The 22,989-nt window shown below is 40.1% G+C and overlaps 1 protein-coding gene across 1 annotated transcript in view; it reads left to right on the top strand.

The window, feature by feature from the left end:
- KIF14 (kinesin family member 14) overlaps window positions 1-22,989 on the top strand; it is an 83,191-nt gene that overhangs the window by 25,470 nt on the left and 34,732 nt on the right. Inside the window, exons 12-23 of the mRNA XM_040359859.1 lie at window positions 179-326; window positions 4,495-4,558; window positions 9,422-9,606; window positions 9,764-9,866; window positions 9,970-10,130; window positions 10,211-10,358; window positions 10,488-10,640; window positions 12,565-12,691; window positions 13,526-13,619; window positions 15,726-15,858; window positions 20,197-20,297; window positions 22,604-22,698. Coding sequence (XP_040215793.1) covers window positions 179-326; window positions 4,495-4,558; window positions 9,422-9,606; window positions 9,764-9,866; window positions 9,970-10,130; window positions 10,211-10,358; window positions 10,488-10,640; window positions 12,565-12,691; window positions 13,526-13,619; window positions 15,726-15,858; window positions 20,197-20,297; window positions 22,604-22,698 — 1,512 coding nt within the window. The remainder of the gene's footprint in view (window positions 1-178; window positions 327-4,494; window positions 4,559-9,421; window positions 9,607-9,763; window positions 9,867-9,969; window positions 10,131-10,210; window positions 10,359-10,487; window positions 10,641-12,564; window positions 12,692-13,525; window positions 13,620-15,725; window positions 15,859-20,196; window positions 20,298-22,603; window positions 22,699-22,989) is intronic.

A 22,989-nucleotide genomic window follows, 5' to 3' on the forward strand; every position in this document is an offset into this window, starting at 1 on the left:
TTTTCTGATACAATTAGAACTAGAGTGGGTGGTAAAACCCTCCAAATATATCCTTTTGTATGTAAAATGGGTACAATATATTAGTTTTTTCACTACTATCACCTGCGAGAACTTTTTTTTTGCTGTTGTCTCTGTAGAGTGATACAATATAACTATTAATATGTTTTTTGATATTTAGAACTGAAATCTGAGATTGATAAGTTAAAGGCAGCACAGCTATCTGTCAAGAGTTTGAATTCTGAGAAATATCAACATTGTCAACAGGAAATAACCCATCTAAAGCTAAAACTGAGCCAGCAGGAAAAGGAGATGTCTGAATTACACAGGTGAGGAGCTGGAAGAAAATGTTTTTCATTATCGGTGTCTTAGTACAGCAATGTGAAATGTGGTTTCCTAAAGGCTTTTCTTAACTGCCCCAGTTATCTTGGATAAAGGAAAGCGTAAGTTAAAAAATAAAAATAAAAAATCTGTAGAAGTGTCTTACCTTTTTGCTTACTACTGCTGGCATTTTTCATGTGAGGATAAGCAAGCAATGATTACAAATGATCTTTCACATTTTGTCTAGTTTGGTCAAACTCGAATTTCCATCAGGGGTAATTATTCCTTTTCATTGATTTGTTTTGGTTAGAACTGCTCATTTAGTGCAACTGATTTCTGAAAGATAAATTTATTTAACCACTTAAGCCCCGGACCATTTTGCTGGTCAAAGACCAGGCCACTTTTTGCGATTCGGCAGTGTGTCGCTTTAACTGACAATTGCGTGGTCGTGCGACGTGGCTCCCAAACAAAATTGACATCCATTTTTTTCCCGCAAATAGCTTTCTTTTGGTGGTATTTGATCACCTCTGCAGTTTTTATTTTTTGCGCTATAAACAAAAAAAAGAGCGTCCAATTTTGAAAAAAAAAGAAGCAATATTTTTTACTTTTTGCTATAATAAATATCCCCAAAAAATATATAAAAAATGTTTTCCTCAGTTTAGGCCGATACGTATTCTTCGACATATTTTTGGTAAGAAAAAATCGCAATAAGCATTTGATTGGTTTGCGCAAAAGTTATAGCGTCTACAAAATAGGGGGTCATTTTATGGCATTTTTACTAGTAATGGCGGCGATCAGCGATTTTTATCGTGACTGCAACATTATGGCGCACACATCGGACACTTTTGACACATTTTTGGGACCATTGTCATTTTTACAGAGATCGGTGCTATAAAAATGCACTGATTACTGTGAAAATGACACTGTCAGTGAAGGGGTTAACCAGTAGGTGGCACTGTAGGGGTTAAGCGTTTCCTAGGGAGTGCTTCTTACTGTAGGGGGGTGGGCTGTGTTTGAAATGTCACTGATCTCAGCTCCGATTACACGGAGCGGAGATCAGAGTCATTGTCACTAGGCAGAGCGGTGAGATGCTTGTTTACATTAGCATCTCCCTGCTCTATTTCTCGGTGAGACGATCGCGGGTATCCCCATGGCGATTGAGTCCGCGGGACCCACGGTCGGGCTTGCGGAAATCGCGGCATGGTCGCGACCACACGGCGTCATCTTAAAGGGGACGTACCTTAATGCTCTTATGCCTGTCCGTGCCATTCTGTCTACGTAAATAGGCGTGCGCTGGTCCTTAAGCGGTTAATTGAAACCATGTTCTAGCAAGCAATAGGTTTTTGTTAACATTTTTTGCAAGGGGAAGCAATTTTATGCTAGGTAATATAGTATCTAAAACCTTATTCAATGTACAGTAATATTGGTGACCACATGCACAATACATTTTTTGAATATAGAGTATTTCTATTTACCGTATTTGCCGGTGTATAAGGCGACCGGGCGTATAAGACGACCCCCTAATTTTACATTTTTTTTTGCCTGTACTCACCGTATAAGACGACCCCTCCTTCTGAGGCTTCCGACGCTTGATATTTCTTCCTTCTGGAGCCATATTCTTCATTCTTGCTGGAGCCAATCACGGCGAGCAATGCTATTAAGCCTGCTTGGATTGGCAGAGGCTGTAACATCATTAGCCCACACCTCTCTGACTCTCAAAGTCAATCCCAGCAGGTTACTGTATGTAGCCTGCTTGAATTGGAGTAACAACCTCTGCCAATCTGAGCAGGCTCTGTATTCATTTTGAATACATTGCTCACCGGGAATGCTAAGCGGTATATACTGTATGTAGCCGAAGCTATATACAGTATTGCTGCACATCCAGCAGGCATCCGAGCAGCTGACCTGGCGTATAAGATGACCCCTGCTTTTTGGCCATTTTTTTTTAAGTAGAGAAGGTAGTCTTAGGCCCCTTTCACATTGAGGAGTTTTTCAGGCGGTAAAGCGCTAAAAATAGCGCTGCTATCCCGCCTGAAAAACTCCTGCCCAGCTACCTCAATGTGAAAGCCGAAGGGCTTTCACACTGAGGCGATGCGCTGGCGGGAGACAAAAAAATCTCCTGTCAGCAGCATCTTTGGAGCGGTGAGAGGAGCGGCATGTATACCGCTCCTTCACCGCTCCTTCCCATTGAAAACAATGGGAACCGCGGCAATACCGCCCGCAATGCGCCTCTATAGAGGCGCATTGCGGGCGATATTAACTCTTTATCGGCCGCTAGCGGGGGTTAATACCGCACCGCTAGCGGCTGATACCCGCGGCAATTCCGGCGGTATAGCGCCACTATTTTTAGCGGCGTTATACCGCCACCGCAGCTCCCGCCCCAGTCTGAAAGGGGCCTTATACGCCAGCAAATACAGTACATTTTTATTTCTAGGCTTTCTTCAAGTTCAACTTCAGGCAGATAGGAAAGATGCACATAAATGCAGTTCTGTACTCATGCATCATTCAATATCCTTTTGAAATGCAAGTAGCTTGGTATAAGCTTTATCAGTTCACTGTATAGCAGAGCTCAGACTGGAGGGGGGAGAAGCAGCATAAGTAACCAATAAGTTATGCTGCTGTACAAGGTGGATGCTAATGGCAGAAGAGAGCAGAGTGAGGGAAAGATCATCTCGGCAGTCTGCTGCTTCTCCATTTACTGTTCAGTAAGTGTTGCTGAACGGCAGCAGGTAAAGATCAGGTCTCCTTGCCTGTTAGGGCTTTACTATGTGGTAGAGCTCTGTAAATCTCTGGCCTAGATGGACACAAATATAAATCTTTTAGCAGTTTCTGTGTAAGCATTTCATATTTGTTTAGCTTCTTGCCTATATTTGCAATATGCAGACCTCTGGGTGGGTTTTTTTGCTTGAACGCCTCTATATAAATCAGTCACACCAGTAAGTTGACATTAGTTCTGGCAGGTTGCTAAGATCCAGTCCTATTATTGAAAGGGGATACAGTACATGTGTAAGTAAAGTGAAACGGGTAATTCATGTCAGCATTTCCATCAACATAAAGCATCTACAAGCAGGTCATGATTCAAAATAAGTTGGTGAGAAAGTGCTTACTTCCTAATGTGTGGCACAATATGTATTTTTACCAGATTCTATGCGCTCGTTGGATCGCACCAGATGCGCACGCGCGTGTGTGTGTGTGTGTGTGTGTGGTGTGTTTTTTATTTTTTTTTTTTTTTTTTTTTTTTAGCATCAAAAATGCATGGACAGTAGATAATATGGCTTCCAATGTTCACACTGGTGTGGGAGAGAAGTAGAATATGCTGCTGTTGTTTCTGCACAGAAAAATGCATTAAAAACACATTGCAGCAAGAAAAAAAAAAAAAGACAAAAAGGCACTGAAAACTCATCAAAACACATGGTTGGTAGGGGGATTCTGGGTAGACAGGATTCTTTTCTTTTCTTTTTTTTTTTTTTTTTCTCTTTTTACGTCCCTTTCCTCCTTTTCCCCCTTTTTTATGTTGTTTTTTTTTCCTCTTTGATCTTTTACCAACAACATTGCAAATTGTGTAGTCTTATTGGTCTATCTTTTTGGATGGATAAATATCCTCACTTTGGGCATATCTGTTGGTAGTTTTTTTTTTGCGAGTGGCTGCTCTATCTGGAGCCTGGTTTCACAGTGCTTTGCTCCCACTTTTATTTTCTTCAGCATGTTTTATGTCTATTGTTTCCTTTCTATGTTGACCATTGCATTACCGATAAGTTTAAAGTGTGTACCTTCGACCTATTATTTGACACTGGGCGTATTATTTTTCTTTTTTTCTTAAGCTTACCCATAGTAACTCTGGTGTTTTTTCTTTTCCAGTTCTCCTAGCTATATTTCCAGAATGTGATGGATGTATACAATTTTATATTATAGTTGGTTTTCTATTTTGTAACTTTTTTTTAAACAATAAACGATTGAAATAGAAAATGTGTATTTAGAAACGAATCCGGAACACATCTGGACTGCGTTTTTTTAAGCTGTGAACTGACCCTAAAATGAAACAAATGAATTTATCACAATGGACCTGTTAAAAATAGGCTCTGCCTTCTTTTGCCTTTTTGTTATCAAATAATTTTCAACATTACAAAATTTGTCATCTATTCCCCTTTTTTTTTTTTTTTTTTTTTTTTTACAAAGGATTTGGAAGGAGAGGCTTCAGAATGCTGAACAGAGAAAGATGGAAGAGACCCAGGAATTGCAGGTGAGATTAGGGCAGAGCCACATAGGCACACGCTAGGAGTGCAGAACTACTTGGTGCACCAATTGGCCACCATTTACAGATTTGTCAGACAACCTTTACTTTACTTTCAGAATCAACATTTTCTATGGGACACTATACTACAAAATACTTCCACAAATGCAGGCCATTGATTGCAACCAAGATTTGTTAATTTGCACACACAAAGTATTTTTCCTAACAAATTCATTTAAGACCATGTTGCAAAACGAATACACCCCAATGACAATCTTAAGAGAAAAGCTAAATTTTAGACAACAAAATCCTAATTAACAAGAATTCAACTACAGGTCAGTCAAATTATTCATTAAAGCATTTGTTACCTAAAAAAACTGGCTGATTACCCCCCCCCACCCCTGTAAACTGACCATGGTATATCATGGCTGCTGAGCCCTGACACCATGGTCAGTTTACGTGCCTCCGTCAGCTGCCGCTATCTGCAGCTCTCCTGTGTCTCCCTCTGTCATGTCCCCCCCCCCCTGCCTGTCTGCTCCTGTCAGTGCCTGCCCCCTCCCCTCCTGTTGCAAATGTTACTTTTAAATGTATACCATTCTCTGTTTAATAATTCTTTGTGCCTCATGAGTCTGTGGTATTATAAAAAACGTTCTTCACCTTCTTTCAGAGCGGCGCTCACATGACCTGCCGCCTCTCTCCTTCTCTCCTCACCACCTCCTGGCTGACGTCAGTGGGGTTTTCTTGGCTCTGCCTGCTGTAGCTGTCAGACGAGGAGAGCAAAGAGGCGGCAGGTCACGCCAGCGGTGCTCTGAGATGAGGTAAGGAATGGCTTATTTTGATAAAACAGACACAGGGGCACAAAGGATTATTAATCCCACCTTAAACAGGTGTCCAGCAAGACGGCTGATTATAAAAGAAAACCCCTTCCCATTTCATACTGTCAGCAATGGCACCACATGGCAGAGAAATGTTACAAGGCCAGAGGAAAATAATAATTTCTTTACACAAGAAAGGTGAAGGCTACAAGAAGAACTGCAACCATCTCGCAGAAATATCCAGGCCATCCACCAAAGTTAACACCTCGACAGGAGCATCTTCTGATGAGAAGGGTTGAAGTGAATCGCCATGCAAATTCACTGCAGCTGGCTAAAGAAGTAGAAATCCAAACTGGTGTGATTGTTTCCCATGACACAATATGGCATACACTGCAGAGGAATGGCATACATGGGTGTCGTCCACCAAGGAAGCCTCTACTAAAGCCCATGCACAAAAAAAAAAAATCTAGCATTTGCCAGGGCCCATACTGAAAAAGAAGACGACTACTGGAACTCTGTACTCTGGAGTGATGAGACCAAGATTGGAACTGATGGCTTCAAAACTGTATAGTGTAGCAAAAGTAAGGAGTACAAAGAAAAATGCATGAAGCCTACAATGAAACATGGTGGTGGCAGTGCCCTTCTGTGGGGCTGCATGAGTGCTGCTGGTTTCGTGGCGCTGCATTTCATTGATGGTATCATGAATTCACAGATGTACTGCTCTACCATGAAAGAGAAGATGCTACCATCACTCTGTACCCTTGGTCGTTGTGCACTTTTCCAACATGACAATGATCCAAAACACATATCCAAGGCCGCTGTTGCATTTCTGAAGGACAGGATGAAAGTGATTCAGTGGCCAAGTATGTCTCCTGATCTGAGCCCAATCGAACACCTATGGGGAATTCTGAAGAGACAAGTTGAGCATCGCTCTCCATCCAGATTCTAAAAGAGGCCGTTCTTTAAGAATGGGAAAAGATAGATGTTGCAATATGTTGCCCACTTGTTCATTCCATGCCTAGAAGACTTGGTGCTGTCCTTAAATATACTGGATGTAGTAGTTTTTGTTGTGAGGTGTATTCATTTTTGCATCAACTAATTTTGAGTAAAACTGAATTATCTTACTTTCACGTAATGAGCTAAACAAATGTTCCTATAAACTCTATTTTGTCAACATTTTTGCTGAGCACTATACATGGCCATCATCACCAGCAGTTGTAAAAGTTTTATTGTTTTGGACAAACACGTGCTTATTTGGGTAAGGTGGCCGATCTTGTGAGTGAATAAAGAGTTGGCATGATGAGAAAAGCCATCTGCTTTACTAAGAAAATAAACAAACACATGTTCGACAGCATTAAAAATGTGGCTATACAGATACTCGTTTAACGAGCGTTCGGACTTACGACCAGCTCTCCCCACAAGAACAAGCTGCTGTACATCATTGTGTTGTACAGTACAGAATTTTTGTTTGTGTCCTGTACTTATGCAAATTTAAAACAACCATTATTGAGCTGGAGTTGGACCTTTTTTCACAATAGTAGTTAAGAATGCTTAAGATATTGATTATTTGTGGCTCCTCGTTTAACGACCAATTCGTTTTAACGACGTGGTCATTAAGTTAACCACTTCATTACTGGGCACTTAAACCCCCTTCGTGCCCAGACCAATTTTCAGCTTTCAGCACTGACGCATTTTGAATGACAATTACGCGGTCATACAACACTGTACCCAAATTATATTTTTATCGTTTTTTTTTTCCCACAAATAGAGCTTTTTTTTGGTGGTATTTGATCATCTCTGCGGTTTTTGCGCTATATACAAAAAAAGACAGAAAATTTTGAAAAAAAACAAAATTTTTGCTATAATATCCCAAATTTTTTAAAAAAAAATTCCTCGGTTTAGGCCAAAACGCATTCTTCTACATATTTTTGTTAAAAAAAATCGCAATAAGCGTATATTTATTGGTTTGCGCAAAAGTTATAGCGCCTACAAAATAAGGGATAGATTTATGATTTATTTTTTTACTAGTAATGGTGGCGATCTGCAATTTTTTTTTTTTGTCAGGCCTGCGATATTGCGGCGGACATATCGGACACTTTTGACACAATTTTGGGACCATTCACATTTATACAGCGATCAGTGCTATAAAAATGCACTAATTACTGTAAAAATGTGACTGTCAGGGAAGGGGTTAACACTAGGGGGTGAGGAAGGGGTTAAATGTATTCCCTGGGTGTGTTCTAACTGTGTGTGTGTGTGTGTGTGTGTGTGTGTGTGTGGAGGGGGACTGACTGGGGGAGGTGACCGATGCTGTGTCCCTATGTACAAGGGACACAGCATCGGTCTCCTCTCTCCCTGACAGGACGTGAAGTTCTGTGTTTACAAACAGAGCTCCACGTCCCTGCTGTCACCGCCGATCCCGGGTACCTGGCAGACATTGCGGCCGCCAGGCACGCGCATCGGCTTTCCAGCGATGCGCCGGGCACAGTGTTTACCCGCGGCGCGCACAGGGAATGTAAACGGGACGTCCATCCGGCACTTGAGAGCCGCGCTGTGGACGTCTTTCGTCTACAGCGCGGGTCTCAAGTGGTTAAGAGAGCCTGTATAATTATGTAGCTAAATCTTGTTTGTGTATATACAGTTATGTACAGTGCCTTAAGTATTTTGTCATGTTACAACCAAAAACCTAAATGTATTTTTATTGGGCATATAATTGTGAAATGGAAGGAAAATGATAAGTGGTTTGAGATATTTGTAAAAAAAATAAAAACTAAAGTACGAGTATGTCTCTTCTAGCTTTGTACACCTAGAGTGAAATTTTTGGCAAAATAGCTCAAGCTCTGTCAGATAGGATGAAGAGTGTCTAAACGACAATTTTCAAGTCTTGCCACAGATCCTCAATTGGATTTGGCTCTGGACTTTGACTGGGTCATTCTAACACATCCAAATCATTACATTGTAGCTCTGGCTGTAGGTTTAGGGTCGTTGTCCTGCCGGAAGGTGAACCTCCTCCCCAGTCTCAAGTATTTTTCAGATTCTAACAAGTTTTCTTCTAAGATTGCCCTGTATTTGTCTCCGCCCATCTTCCCATCAACTCTGACCAGCTTCCCTGTCCCTGCTGAAGAAAAGCATCCCCGCAACATGATGCAGCCACCACTACGTTTCACGGTGTGGATGGTGTATTGAGGGTGATGGGCAGTGTTGGATTTCTACCACACATAGTGTTTTGCTTTTAGGCCAAATTGTTTATTTTGGTGTCATCTGACCAGAGCATCTTCTTGTTTGTTGTGTCCCATCACATGGCTTCTCGCAAACTGCATAATACTCTCCTTGCCCAGCCTGTCAGTTTAGGTGGCTGTACATGTATTGGTAGGTTTGCAATTGTGCCATAGTCTTTCCATTCTCATGTGATGGATTGAACAGTGCTCCGTGAGATGTTCAAAGCATAGGATTTTTCTTTTTTTTTTCTTTACCTAACCCTGCTTTAAACTTCTCCACAACTTTCTGCCTGACCTGTCTAGTGTGTTTCTTGGCTTTCATGATAATGCCTGTTGTTTTACAGCCAAAAACAGTTAATAACAGCCTATTGTGTGCATGGACACAGGATAACATGCTGTAGAAAAAAAACGTCTGTAAAGGGCAGCTGTAAAAACGTCCAGTGTGCATGAGGCCTTATTCTGTTGGATTGCGTGAACACTTTGCTGGCTGATTTTGTGCTCCAAAAAAGAATTGCGCATACATTCATAGAAATCCTCGTGTAACCGTTTCAAAAAGGAGACTTATAAAATCAGTGGTGGTCAAGGGGCAAACCATCCCTGATTTAAAGCACTGAAGTATACAGTTCGAATGCCATTTGGTTTGGCTTTTGGGTACATTTTGAAAAGAAATCTCATTAAACCACATACTAGTGTTTTTAAAAAAAACAATTTAGGAACTTTTGGTGATATCGGTTGATTAACAGCTAGGATTTTTGTTTATCTTTGGTGACAATATGTGCTGAATTTGTTAATGAATATTACTGTAGTGTTCGCTGTTTTTTTTGCTGTACTCCAAACAGAAAGCTGGGATCACTTTTAAGATGGACAATCGTTTGCCAAACCTGGTGAATCTGAATGAAGATCCTCAGCTTTCAGAGATGTTGCTGTACATGATAAAAGAAGGAAAGACCACCGTGGGGAAATACTGTAAAGGCTCATCTCATGACATCCAGCTGTCTGGCGCACTTATCGCTGAAGATCATTGGTAAGGAGATATTTACAATGAATAGTGATTATTTGCATGGGAGGAGGTGATGGAAAAAATGTAAAAATCTCTTAAAAACAGATCATCACCCGTAGGCAATTTAATGGGTTCTCTAGGTTAAATATAGTCCAATTATTATTTATTTATTTTCTGACAGTGTCATTACAAATATTGACAACATAGTTAGAATAATCCCAGCAGGAGAAGCAAAGACATATGTTAATGGTAACGAGATCTCGGCTTCCACCATTCTGCATCACGTGAGTTCAATCTTTTTTGTCTTGATGAAGCACTGAAAGTGTGTGTTTTTATAACCTGTGTGTTTATAACCAATGTATACACAATTTCACATGTAACATTCAGGGTGATCGTGTGATTCTGGGAGGAGACCATTACTTCAGATTTAACCATCCTGTGGAGGTCCAGCAATTAAAAGGTCCATCCAGAGTTTCTACAGTATGCTCAGACGGTCCCAAGGACTTTGAATTTGCCAAGAATGAACTTCTCAAAGCCCAGAGAGCCAAGTGTGTAAACCCTTTCCAATAGTTGGCTTTTAAGACATGTTTAATAAAATCCTGAATGCTAATTTCTTTTTCTTTTGTAGATTGGAAGAGGAGATTGAAGAAGCACGGTTAAGAGCAAAGGAGGAGATGATGCGAGGAATTCAGATTGCAAAAGAGATGGCGCAGCAGGAGCTTAGCTGCCAGAAGTCAGAATATGAAGAAAAGATCAAAGCACTAGAAGCCGAGCTGGTGAGTTTCCAGTGACTAGTCATAATTCTAATTTCATTTTTAAATGCGATTACTTTAGAAAGATATATTACAATTATTGGAAAAATAATTTTTAGATCATAAAATAATTATACCACTTATGATGATCAGGAGGAGGAAACTCGGAGGAAACAACAGCAGGAGATCACCACTCGGAAAGCAACCAGCAAAATACAGGAACTGGAAGAGGTCAAGCTGCATCTTCAACAGGAGGTTCAGCTCAACAAAAGGCGATTAGAAATGGAAACTCTGGCCACCAAGCAGGTAAAAAGTTGGTTATACTACACGTAAATTAACTATTTTACTTTCTGTGCATATAAGGTAGTGACTTGGGTAAGGCAAACAATTGTAGAAAATGAAACCCCTTCCATGTAAATATCTAATTGTCTGGGCAGGCTCATGGTATATTTTGACAAATTATGCATGCGCCCTCCCAGATGTCACGTGTAATGTAGAATCCTCTTTAGCTTTGGCTGGTGGACACTGAAATCCAAACCTCAGGGTGCGCCCACATTGACCCCCCCCCCCCCCCACCATGTCTTTGCCTTACAACACCCTCCTTCCCCATCTGAAATTTAATTTATACCAAACAAGTGGGATAAAAAAACATCCCTCCTCAGCAAAGACTTGGCAGTAGCTTCTATCAGCAGAGTTAGACAGTTTTCCAGTGATGGCTATGCATCAGTACCTTCCTTTATTCCTCTTGAAAGGCATGCATACAACTTACAATAATCACTGAATACCTCTCCTGCAACACATGCACAATTTGCCATGTTCTATTTCTTAAACCCTAAAGGCCATTTTTTGGGGGGGGGGGGGGGTTTAAAAAAAATCTTTTTAGGCCTGGAGATTAGTTAAAACCCCATTTTCTGAAAGCATACACCCTGGAGAATACAATTGTGGTTGGTCCAGTTTATGCCTTCCAAAATTAACGCAATCGGTTTATGTGTAAAATTTCGGAAAGAGATACTAAAGTTAATTTTAGGGCACACAAATGCAATATGTTTACATTCATATGTAGGGGTGGGGGCGCCATTTCTGGGTTTTCAGAAAGGAGAGATCAGCAAATGAACATTTGCTGATTTCCCTCCCCTCTATCTGGCGACATGCAACATGCTGGTCTGGGATAGTGGGGGTTGCTGGGGTGTGTGGATGCTGTACAGCCCCCTGAATGCTACCAGATGACAGTTTTCTTGTCTGTCAGATTCACACAAGTGTGTGGGTAAACCACCCCCATGCTGTTGATTGTATGGTTTATATTGGTGGCAGTGAAAGGGCTAAAAACCCTGCACTTAAAACAAAATACCTGTTGATCTGCCAGAAATGCACTGAGCTCTTAGATCCTGTTGGCCAGTGATCTGTAGAATTTTTTGGACTGATGCCGTGTACACACGACCGTTTTTCGGGTTGTAAAAGATGACGTTTTTAATGGTCTAGAAAAAAATATGTTTTTTTTTTTTTTTAAACACGATCATGAAAAAAAATGCTCTAGCAAAGCGCGGTGATGTACGACGGAAGTTCTATTCGGATGGCGCCACCCTTGGGGCTGCTTTTGCTGATTTTGTGTTGGTAAAAGACGATTCGCGCTTTTCAGTCTGTTACAGCGTGACGAATGTGCTATCTCCATTACAAACGCTAGTTTTACCAGAACGAGCGTTCCCGTCTCATAACTTGCTTCTGAGCATGTGCGTTTTTTTTCCCCGTCAAAGCCCACACACGACCATTTTTTACAACGTTAAAAACGACAACGTTAAAACGTCGTTAAAAATTAGAGCATGTTCGAAATTTTTAATGCCCATTTTTTACATTGTGAAAAATGCTCTGGAGCCCACACACGATCGTTTTTAATGACATTTAAAAAAAAAAAATTTACAACCCGAAAAACGGTCGTGTGTACGCGGCATTAGAGTTGTCAGCCCTCCCTGTGTCTTTTGCTAAACTACTCAACCACTCCTACTCTCAGATCTCTACTGCAGTCCATGATGAGACTTGAGAGGGCTAAATAGCCTCCTTTAGGATAATATAGGATATTTAACAGTCCAGAATGGAGAAAATATGAGTTTGTTGCTAGATTTGCATACGCTTTTAAGTACATTATTAAAATGATATCTATTCATTTATTTCTACATTATAATAGTTGCAACATTTTAATTTTTTTCCCCAATTCTTCTGTTATGTACTTGGGCAGGCATTAGAAGATCACACAGTTCGCCATGCCAAGATTTTGAAAGCACTGGAGGATGAAAAGCAAAAAATTGCCGGGGAAGTTCAGATGCTGCAAAAAGAGAAGAATAACAGAGAGAGGAGCGTGTCAGGTAACTGTAAGCATGTGCTTTAAAGAGCATTTTAAGAGTCCTTGCAAATGGTCTATTGACCATGCTAATGTCTCTCCTCAACCTGGGCAGCCAAGGTGCAGCATACGGACCTTCACAGACATGAAATCCTGTGCACTGCTGAATTTAAGTATGTGGTATACCATCGTAAACATAGGACGTTTTCCATTTTCTGCATATGCCTGTATGCTGTACTCATGCTTATGAAAACACTGCCTTGTACCAGAGTACAGCAGCATACAGCCATTAATGTGTATGGGAGACTGTATACTGCACCTGACAGTCTGTGAGGAGTAAAGATGCTGGTATTTACATTGAACAGCCACTCATATGCAAGATACCTGAAATGCTTTGTGTAGAAAGGCATTTAAACAAACCTAGACATTCAATACAGTTTGGGTTGGGATTTTTTTTTTTAAAGGTGATCTATGATTAAATTAAAATGGTCAAATACAGATATAAATAAAATTTGTAGAATTCTTTCATTACATTCTTCATTTTCAAATGTAACCACATCCCAGATAGATTATTAATAAAAAAAAAAGTGTGTGTGTTAGATAGAGAGAGAGAGATATATATATATATATATATATATATATATATATATATATATATATATATATATATATATAATGTGTGTGTGTGTGTGTGTGTGTATATATGTATATATATATATATAATTGCGCACGCATGTGTAAATAGATAGATGTATATCTATGAGAGAGAGACAAACCATATATATTTTAGCATTTCTTTATATTAGCGAATAGGGTACCACCAGTATATAACTAATTGTAACCTGGTTCTTTTATTCAGTTCCACCTACTTGGAGTTCATTGAAACTGTCTGTCATGATTCAGGAGGCCAACACAATTAGTGCCAAACTCCAAAAGCATACTGTATTCAGTAGGTAAGTGTAACGCAAGCTTAGCCTTTAAATGAAAAGGGATTTTAACAGTTTCTTTACTAAGACGCCTAATTTGGTGACCTAATTGTCCAGATCAGCTCTCGCACCAGTGTACTGCTTATGGACCAGAGCAATTTTAACATCTCTGTGATGGGTCCATTCATTCTGTGGTAACTGTCATTAAGATAATGTTGTGCATAAATCCCTTATTTTTTTTTTTTTTATACAGTCTTAAGACAAAAAATGTAACGATGTGTCTTTGTTATGGAGATTAACCATCTTAATTTGTCCTGCTTACTATTATCATTGAAAGTAAAAGAAAATCCCCAAATTTGGGCTTTTCCCAGAAAAGTAATAAAGGGGATATCTTCCAATGGGGACACTAGTTTTGGTGATCTGGGGGTCCCCATTGAATTTCCTTTACTTGCAGTGATTTACTCTTGCTTTCTGTTTTGGCTATGGGACGTGAAGGGAAATCTCGGCAATTGGACACAAATGGCGGAATAAAGTCTGACGGGTTATAGGCCTCCATTACTCTATCCAAAATAAAAATAAAGTTTTGCCTATAGTTTTACTTTCATTTTTCCTAGTTATACTGACACTAAAAATGTATTTTTCTGTTGTAATGCATGACAAAGTTTTATACACTTCTACTTTTTTTTTTTTATACGTGTTTGTCTACAAAATGAGGGAACAAAATAAAAAAAAAATAATAATGATAAATATTTTTTAAAAAAGCAGCAAAATTATAGCTCATTCGGGTTTTTAAAGCGGTGGTTCACCCTTAGAGGGCACTTTTTCCCCTTAGATTCCTGCTCGTTTTCTCTAGGGGAATTGGCTATTTGTTTTAAAATATGTGCAGTACTTACCCGTTTACGAGATGCATCCTCTCCGTCGCTTCCGGGTATGGGCTGCGGGAATGGGCGTTCCTTCTTGATTGACAGTCTTCCGAGAGGCTTCCAACGGTCGCATCCATCGCGTCACGATTTTCCGAAAGAAGCCGAACGTCGGTGCGCAGGCGCAGTATAGAGCCGCACCGACGTTCGGCTTCTTTCGGCTACGAGTGACGCGATGGATGCGACCGTCGGAAGCCTCTCAGAAGACTGTCAATCAAGAAGGAACGCCCGCTCCCGAAGACCCATACCCGGAAGCGACGGAAGAAGATGCATCTCGAAAACGGGTAAGTACTGCTCATATTTTAATACAAATAGCCGATTCCCCTAGACCGAACGAGCAGGAATCTAAGGGGAGAAAAAATTTTTTTTATAAATGGGTGAACTCCCGCTTTAAGGGATTAGGAACATCACTGTAATTCTAATTAAAACTGACACAAAAGCTGTAGCTGCTTCTAAGATATGGAACACGTCCCAGCTGTCAAATAGATGGCTGGAAATTCCAGATAATTGCTGCCAGTTAAGATTTTATTTTAATTTTTTTCATAGGTTATATGCGATAAGGTCATAACTGTTTAAACTAGTGGTCTGATCAGTCTCAAAATAAGTCTACCAACAAATCTGTAAACCATTGGATGAAGACTGCTATTAACACTGTAGAAGTCTCCTCCCTTACAGTGATGGCAAAACGGCTGCTCAATTTTATGGGGCTAGTATCTTGCCTCGGATATCCGCTTCCATCCAAGCCAAGCTCAATGGCACATTCCATTTAAAGCCCAACTCCAGGCAAAAACTCTCCTTCCCACCCCCTCTAACCCATCAGATTCTTTTTATTTATTTTTTCTTACCAGGTGTAGCAAATTATATTCACCATCCAGGTCCCTTGCTTATGCTGTTTCAGCCTGCAGGGATCGCTAGTTTATCGCTACAGATGTGTCTGAATGTCCTTGATTTAGAGGGTTAATTTTATCCAAGAGTTTGGCTTTAAAGGTAGAAGAGTGCATTAACCAAAATGTCATCACTGTAAATTAATAAAATGCTTTGGAAGAACAAATCCTTGCTTAAAATGTGACTTGCCAGGTTTCTGGAACAATTGGACATTTCAGAGCTTATCCATGAAGTCAGGGAAAATCAGGTTGCATCTTTTAGGGAGCTTTTATTTAATTCCTATTGCTAGAAATTCCTTTTAATATTGCATTTTCTTTTTTTCCCCCAGACATGAAGTGACTGATAAAGAAAACCAACCTTTAATACAAGTCCAAGTCAGAAACATTAAGCTGGGAATTGTAACATTCTGGAATCTGGAGAAGTTGGAATATAAGTTGGCTGCCATGAAGGATTTATATGAGGTGATTGACAAGTTGAATGCCAGCATGAGTGTTGACATCAACCGCCAAACAAAACTGAATGCTATTCAGCATCATCATGGGAAGAGGGCTTCTAGAGAATGGTTAGAGAGAATAAGTTATCTGCTTAGTTTCCAGCCATTAAGGAACATGGGGGCTTAAGTATGAAAAATGTGATAACAAGAACATCTTGTTGTTCATAGAAACAAATTAACTTTCAACTACCATTTCTGTAGTCCATGGTTGGAGAATAAAAGATCATTTGCTCTGGGCAATAAGACCTGTTCTAAGCACACTTTTCACACACAAGTCCCTTACAGGTGTTCTCCTCTTTTACAACCACTTCTAAACATTAGTGGGACTCTTTTAAGGCACACAATATTTTGCAGTCTAATCCTTTAGCTATAATGGTATTTGTGCAATTCACTGTAATGCCTCGTACACACAACCAGTTTTCCCGTTCAGAAAACTGCCATGACAGCTTTTGGCTGGGAAAACTGGCCGTGTATGCTCCATGGCAGTTCTCCCGACAGGACAACCACCGGGAATCCTGGCAGGAAAAATAAGAACATGTTCTCTTTTTTTTTTTTTTTCGCCATTCCCGGCGGTCTTTTTCCCAGCAGTTTCCCTATGGGAAACACTGCGGTCGAGCACACACACGGCCGGAATTCCCGGCCAAAGCTCTCACCACAGTTTTCCAGATGGGGGGGAAAACCTCTGGTGTGTACAGGGGGAAAGTTACCAAGCATATATATATAAACATTCTAAATTGTTGTTGTAAACTAATTTATGGTGTGACCTTCTTGAATACTTGGCTCCCATATTGTATATTTATGGGGATATCTCCTATACAAATATATGATTCTCACAATGACAAAAAAGCTTGGAGGACCCCTATATAAGTGCTCCCAGCGATTCTCCAGTATTTGCCATTGTCTGGCGTGGGACTCCGTTCTGTTTTAAATGTGCAGACCTGGGGACTTATATGCTGGTTGGCGAAATCTGCATGCTAAAAGAAACTGAAAGGTATTTCCTTTGCGGGAGAACTTCTTTGGCGAGGAAGTTGACTCTTTCATCAAAAAGGTCATAGAGTGTGTAAGCGCACCCTGTTGCTGAGTAAATGCAAGGCTAAGGTTCCTGTGGAGGAAGGGTTCCTTTTGTTCCCCATGGACATCGTCTTCCAAGCCCACACAAGATAAAAAGCAATTGCAATGCTTGGATTTCAAAGCCGGCAAAGCCAGTTTCCAAGCTTTCTATACAATAACTTGACGCCCCCAATTCAATTAGGGTGCCATCTGTCAGCATTTGCCACTATCTTCAGGGCCTTCCTGACCTTTTGGGTTTTTGGTATGTTGTCACCTAAGGATACAAACTAGCGTTTCAGTCTTCACCCCCTTCTCCATTCATGACTGCAAACCTGCTCTCCTTGTAAGGGGTTTATGAGCCCCAAATAATGGCAAACTGGTTTCAGCAGAGGTGCCCGAATGTGAAGGAGAAGCTGAGAAATGGATTCTCCATTGATTTGATATTTATTGCTCATAGAATAGTATAAAAGATTGTCAATGTGTTTCATGGCCCTAAACTGGCCACTTCCTTTAACCACTTCAATATTGGGCACTTGTACCACTTTCCGCCCAATCTTCAGCTTTCAGTGCTCACACTTTGAATAACAATTACTCGGTCTTGCTACACTTTACACAAATATAGCTTTTTTGGTGGTATTTAATCACCGCTGGTCTTTTTTTTTTTTTTTTTGCGATGGAAGCAACATTTTTTTAAAAACATACACTTTTTTATTGTAAAATTTTGCAAATAAGACCTTTTTCCTTCATAAATTTGGGCCCAAATTTATACTGCTACATATCTTTGCTAGAAATGGCCCAAATTGGTGTATATTATTTAGTCTGTGTGAAATTGAGTCTTCAAGCTGTATAATCATTGAAAATTGATCACACCTGATGTACTGACATCTCAATCTTGAGACACTAACAAGCCAGGAAAGTAGAAATACCCCCCAAATGACCCCTTTTCGGAAAGTAGACAGTCCGATGTATTTAGTAAGGGGCATGGTGAGTTGGTGCAAATGCTCCTATGCTTGACCCTGTACTTGGGCAGCCTCAGGGATGATTGTGTAGCGGTGGGGGCAGTTACAAGCACTGATCTCCCTGTATAGCTTTTCTGACAGCTGTGGGAGAGGAGGAGAAGTGGCTGTCAGGGAGATCAGTGCTTATAATTGCCCCCACCCCTGCACCAATCACCCCCTGCTGTCCTTCTCTGGGCCCCTCTCTGTGCTCCCCATGTCCTGCTCCGGATCCCAATACATTTTATCCCCTGGGTCCCCCATGTCCTGGATCTTTCAGGATGGAGAGCGGAGAAAGGAGCCGGTCTATTTGTCATTTACCGCCTCCCTCCTTTTCTGAATGGGCAGAGTCACTGACCGTGTCCATTCATAACTGAGCATCGTGAACCTGGGTCTACGATGTTTCAGTTTATAAATGGATAGGAGCCGCTGAATCCTGTCCATTCATTTTCAGTGCAGCTGAAAAAAAAAATTTATAAGTAGTTTTAAGTTAAATTGTAAAAAAAAAATAAAATGAAAAAGCATTTGTAAAAAATATATAAAATAATATTGAAAGAAATACATTTTATAAAAAATAAAATTGCAAATAAAAATACTACTGACACATGCCATTGTCACATGACATTTAAAAAAAAAAAAGTCGGTATCGGCGAGTACTTTTACTAGGTGGTATCAGTGTAACCTTACTGTTTACCCTGATTGGGAATGTGCTGTGTCTGAGGGACAAGCGGCATTGCCGCAGGGCACGCATTAGTGGCGCATCCTGCTGGACGTCATATGACGTCCAGTCGGGATAATGTAACCATTTTACGCACGTCATTTTGTTATATGGCAGGTGGGAAGTGGTTAAACGGCTGTAATCTGTCTCTTATACTATTTGTGAGTGTACTCAGCACCATCCTGAGGAAGTGGCCAGTGTAGTGGCAAGAAATGCGTTGAGTATGTTTTATGCTATTCTGTGAGTAATACATTTTTGAATCCATGAGGAATTAACTTCTCAGCTTCTCCTTTTACATTTGGGCACCTCTGCTGAAACCACTTTCCCATCTTTTGGGGCACGTAAACCTCTTAATGTGAACACCAGAATCTTGAGACTGCAGAACGTAAGAGCGTCTGAATTTCCCACTGAGCATCGAGAGCGACCTTACTTTGCGCAGTAATATTCTCTGCAGGCTTTCCCTCCTTGTCTGATCCCCCATTAGGGAGCTTAGCAATTTCACAGATTTGAGTACATCATTGCAATTTTTACCTTCTCATCATCATATATTTCATCCAACTACCTGTCGAACTATTAAACCATTGAAAAGTTTTTTCTTTTTTTCTTTGGAGGTACCCCAGTTATGCACAGAGAGTACTGGCTCTTCAGTTTACTTTCCACTAGCTCCTATCTTTGTGGAACATTATACCCAAAGTGTGTGCGTGCTTGCCCGTGTCAACTTATTCAAGGCCTTAAAAGTTCCGCATGGAGTCCGGAAGGTCAGTCATTGACTTTCTTCAAAAAAAGGAGGTTTCCTGGCTTCCGTATGCCCAGATTCATCCCAGACTGCTACAGCACAACATTTTGTCTGAAACAAGAAAACCTCTGCTTGTGGGCAGTTGCCAGGCACTACATAGTGCTGCCTTCAGGGGCTGCTATTGCACATTCTGTCACAGCTGTGTCTTGCATCAATCCCCTGGATGAAACCAGAAGATGAGCAGCTCAGAGGGTGGAGGTGGAGAGGTTACATGCATAGCTACATAGTCTGGTTGAAAAAAGACACACACCCTTCTAGTTTAACCAATAAAGGAGGTTCCTGTCTCAGTCATGAGATTCACTAAACAGTGGTTATTATGGGGTCCTCACACCTTTAGGCATGTGATGGGTTCCTGCGCGAGATCACATGCCTGACGAAGGGGTCCTGCGCGACGCCAAAACGCTGCACCTTAGTGATGTGATTTTATTTATTTATTTTTTAATTAAAACTTTTTTGGACATAATTTGACGATCCTTGGTGTGCTGGCGAATATGTAAGCTTGCTTGATGTTTCCAGGACCCAACTGGTAATTGCAGCAGCACCCACCATTTTTGAGCAATTTCTACCAGGAACGTGTGCGATAGGAATATTGATCAGACTCTCACACCTTCTTTGTCAGTGTCCAGTCACCTAAAAGTACCTGTCTATATCCCAGTCATCTGAATCTTGCCTGTGTACTGTACTCCAAGAAATAGATTTTATAGGTACTGTAACTAAAAATCCCATTTCTGTTTCCAAAATCTGCAGAATCGTGGCAGTTCAAAGGAAGATGATATATTTTATGATCCAGCAGATGAATGGGAGCCAGATCTGTCAAAGTCATCGTTGTCTAATTTCTCAAGGCGCAGGTGAAGTGTGAAGACATTGCAACTAGGGCCGAAACAACTAATTGATCGATTATGAAATTAAGTAACATAATGGGATTTAAAAAAAACTAAAATTAGCCCTTTATAGTACAAAAAAGCAAATCGCTACTGTAAATATTACTTTCACTGTCCCACAGTAAAAAATGAACCCCTTACAGTAGCGATTATTTGCTCTTTTTGTACTTTTATTTTTGTTTTTTTAACCCCATTATGTTACTAAACATCTCAGGCCGGGGTCACACCTCTGTTTTTTTGGTGCTTTTTGCAGAAACATATTACAGTAACATATTACAGTTCATTTACATGTTTTCCTATGGGACACGTTCACATCCATGATTTTTTTTTCAGCTGCTGTGTATTTGGAAAGGGAAGGACTTTTTACCGCAAAACGGTGCGATTTTGTTTTTTTGGTTCAATATACTTCAATGGAGAAGCTGCAGAAAAGCATGTAATGTGTTTTTGTGGCAATTTGTGTTTTGTAATCTGCCCAATAATTTTTTTTTTTTTAAGGCTATTATCCGATTTAATCGAAACATAAATCACCCAACTAATCGATTATGAAAATAATTGTTAGTTGCAGCCCTAATTACAACACACATTTGTGAAACTGTTTAAACACATCTCATACTATGAAATTATAAAAGCATTTGTGTTCATAAAAAATAAACATCATGCGACAACTTAATGGATAATTAAAAAATATATATTGGAGGGTTGCACCGATGGTGTTTTTTTTATTTTTATCGGTCAGTACGAGTACCGATATTTGTGCTCAAGTACTCGCCGATACCAATTACCAATACCTTTTGAATGGGCTCAAATTACACTGCAGTTAATCGCTTGCAATTTGAACAGCAATGTGGTGTGATACTTGTCCAAATCGCATCCGTTTTCCGGCACCGCTCCTGTGTGAACCTAGACTGAAGTCACTATGACGAGACTGGGTTCACACAGGAGCGGTGGGGGAAACCATATTGACGTGCTAAAACCTTTATAGTGCTGCTTTTAAGCAAAAAAGGAGGTGTGTGTGTGTGTGTGTGTGTGTGTGTGTGTGTGTGTGTGTGTGTGTGTGTGTGTGTGTGTGTGTATATATGTATGTGTGTGTGTATATATATATATATATATATATATATATATATATATATATATATATATATATATATATATATATATATATATATATATATATATATATATATAGTTCCGCTGGTACCCAGGAGTGTATATTGTTCCCCTACCTATTCATCAAAAAAAAAAGTGTAGTGTGACAAGACAACTTGTATTTGACATGTCCTTTATTAAAAATGTATTCTATCTTACTTTCTCTCTTTCCTCTCTTTTATAAAAAAGATCATCCTCCACCACTGCGTCCTACCAATCTGTCTGCTAGCTATGGGGCGGATGACGTTTTTTATTTTTAACGGGGAGTGGGGGGGGGGGGGGCCCTACACTGTTACACATTTAGCTGTCGGCAGGGAATCCCAACTGACAGCTGATGACTCACTCGTTGGTTGTTAAGAATGTGGCGGCCGGCTTCCTGGCCCATTCCTTAGCAGCCAGCTATATACAGTGAATGTAAAGCCCAAAAAAAACCCCCCACAAACCGCTGTAAAATCGTGGTAAAAATGCAGTACTTGCGTTTTGGAATGCGGGTCAATTAAAGTAGATTACATGCAAAATGCTGCGGGGGGAAAAAGTCCCTGACCCTTTTCTAAAAACAGAGGCACAAAAATGCATTGATGTGAACGTGGTCTATAGGAACCCATGTTGAGAAAAAAAAAAAAAAAAAAAAAATTGTCCTGCCTTTTCTGCAAAAAGCATAAAAAAAAACTTTCGATCAGAAATCTTGCATTCTAATAACACCCAGCACAGGAAGCTATCGGTTACGTTGTCCCCTGCTGTCTCAGAACTACAGAACTCCTCCCCTTTGTTATGAAGGAAAGTGGAGGTATTTGTAGTGGTGATCTAGGGTGACAATGCTGCTTCTCTTTAGACATTGCATGGTGAGTCGGTATTGTCACCCTAGGACAGGAAGTGTTACTGGCAGAATCTTTGGCTAAAAATAAAGGTAACATTCCAAATGCAACCCTACATCTAAGCACTAGCAAGCTACAATATGTCACATTTTTTGTTTTGCTATTTAGATATACTTTAAATGTTCTCTGTTTCTTCTATTTATTAATGTTGACTGTAGAATTTAAAGTCCAAGTAAGTTAAAGATCCAATTACCACCAAACTTCTGTAAATGTTATTTAAAGGGTGCATATTTTTTTTTTTTTTTTATTAAGGAGCAAAAGTCTCATGAAGAGCAAAAGAATTTCAGGATGTCTGTATGAAATACGTGTTCACCCTATTCAAAGTTTACAGTCTGGATATTCATCAGGTAATCTATACTATATGGTGGTGTAAACACCGGTGTAAACTGGCATTAGTTAAGGTGCTGCCATGTTCTTGTATGATAATTAGATTATTTAGGAGGGGAAAATTAGGCTCATTTTAAATCAATAGGTCTTACTTCATTTTTCACCAATTCATGTTCTAGTCCTGGTGGATAGAGTGGAAACCTGTAAAGTGTTTCTCGTTCAATATTTTTATTAAGAAAGGTGAATGGTGGCACAAAACTAGTAAGAGAAGTAAAGATTTTCATCAGATTTATTTTTTTATTTTTTTGATC

This window comes from Rana temporaria, chromosome 7 (assembly GCF_905171775.1).
Source record: "Rana temporaria chromosome 7, aRanTem1.1, whole genome shotgun sequence".
In the NCBI taxonomy this organism is placed as follows: Eukaryota; Metazoa; Chordata; class Amphibia; order Anura; family Ranidae; genus Rana; species Rana temporaria.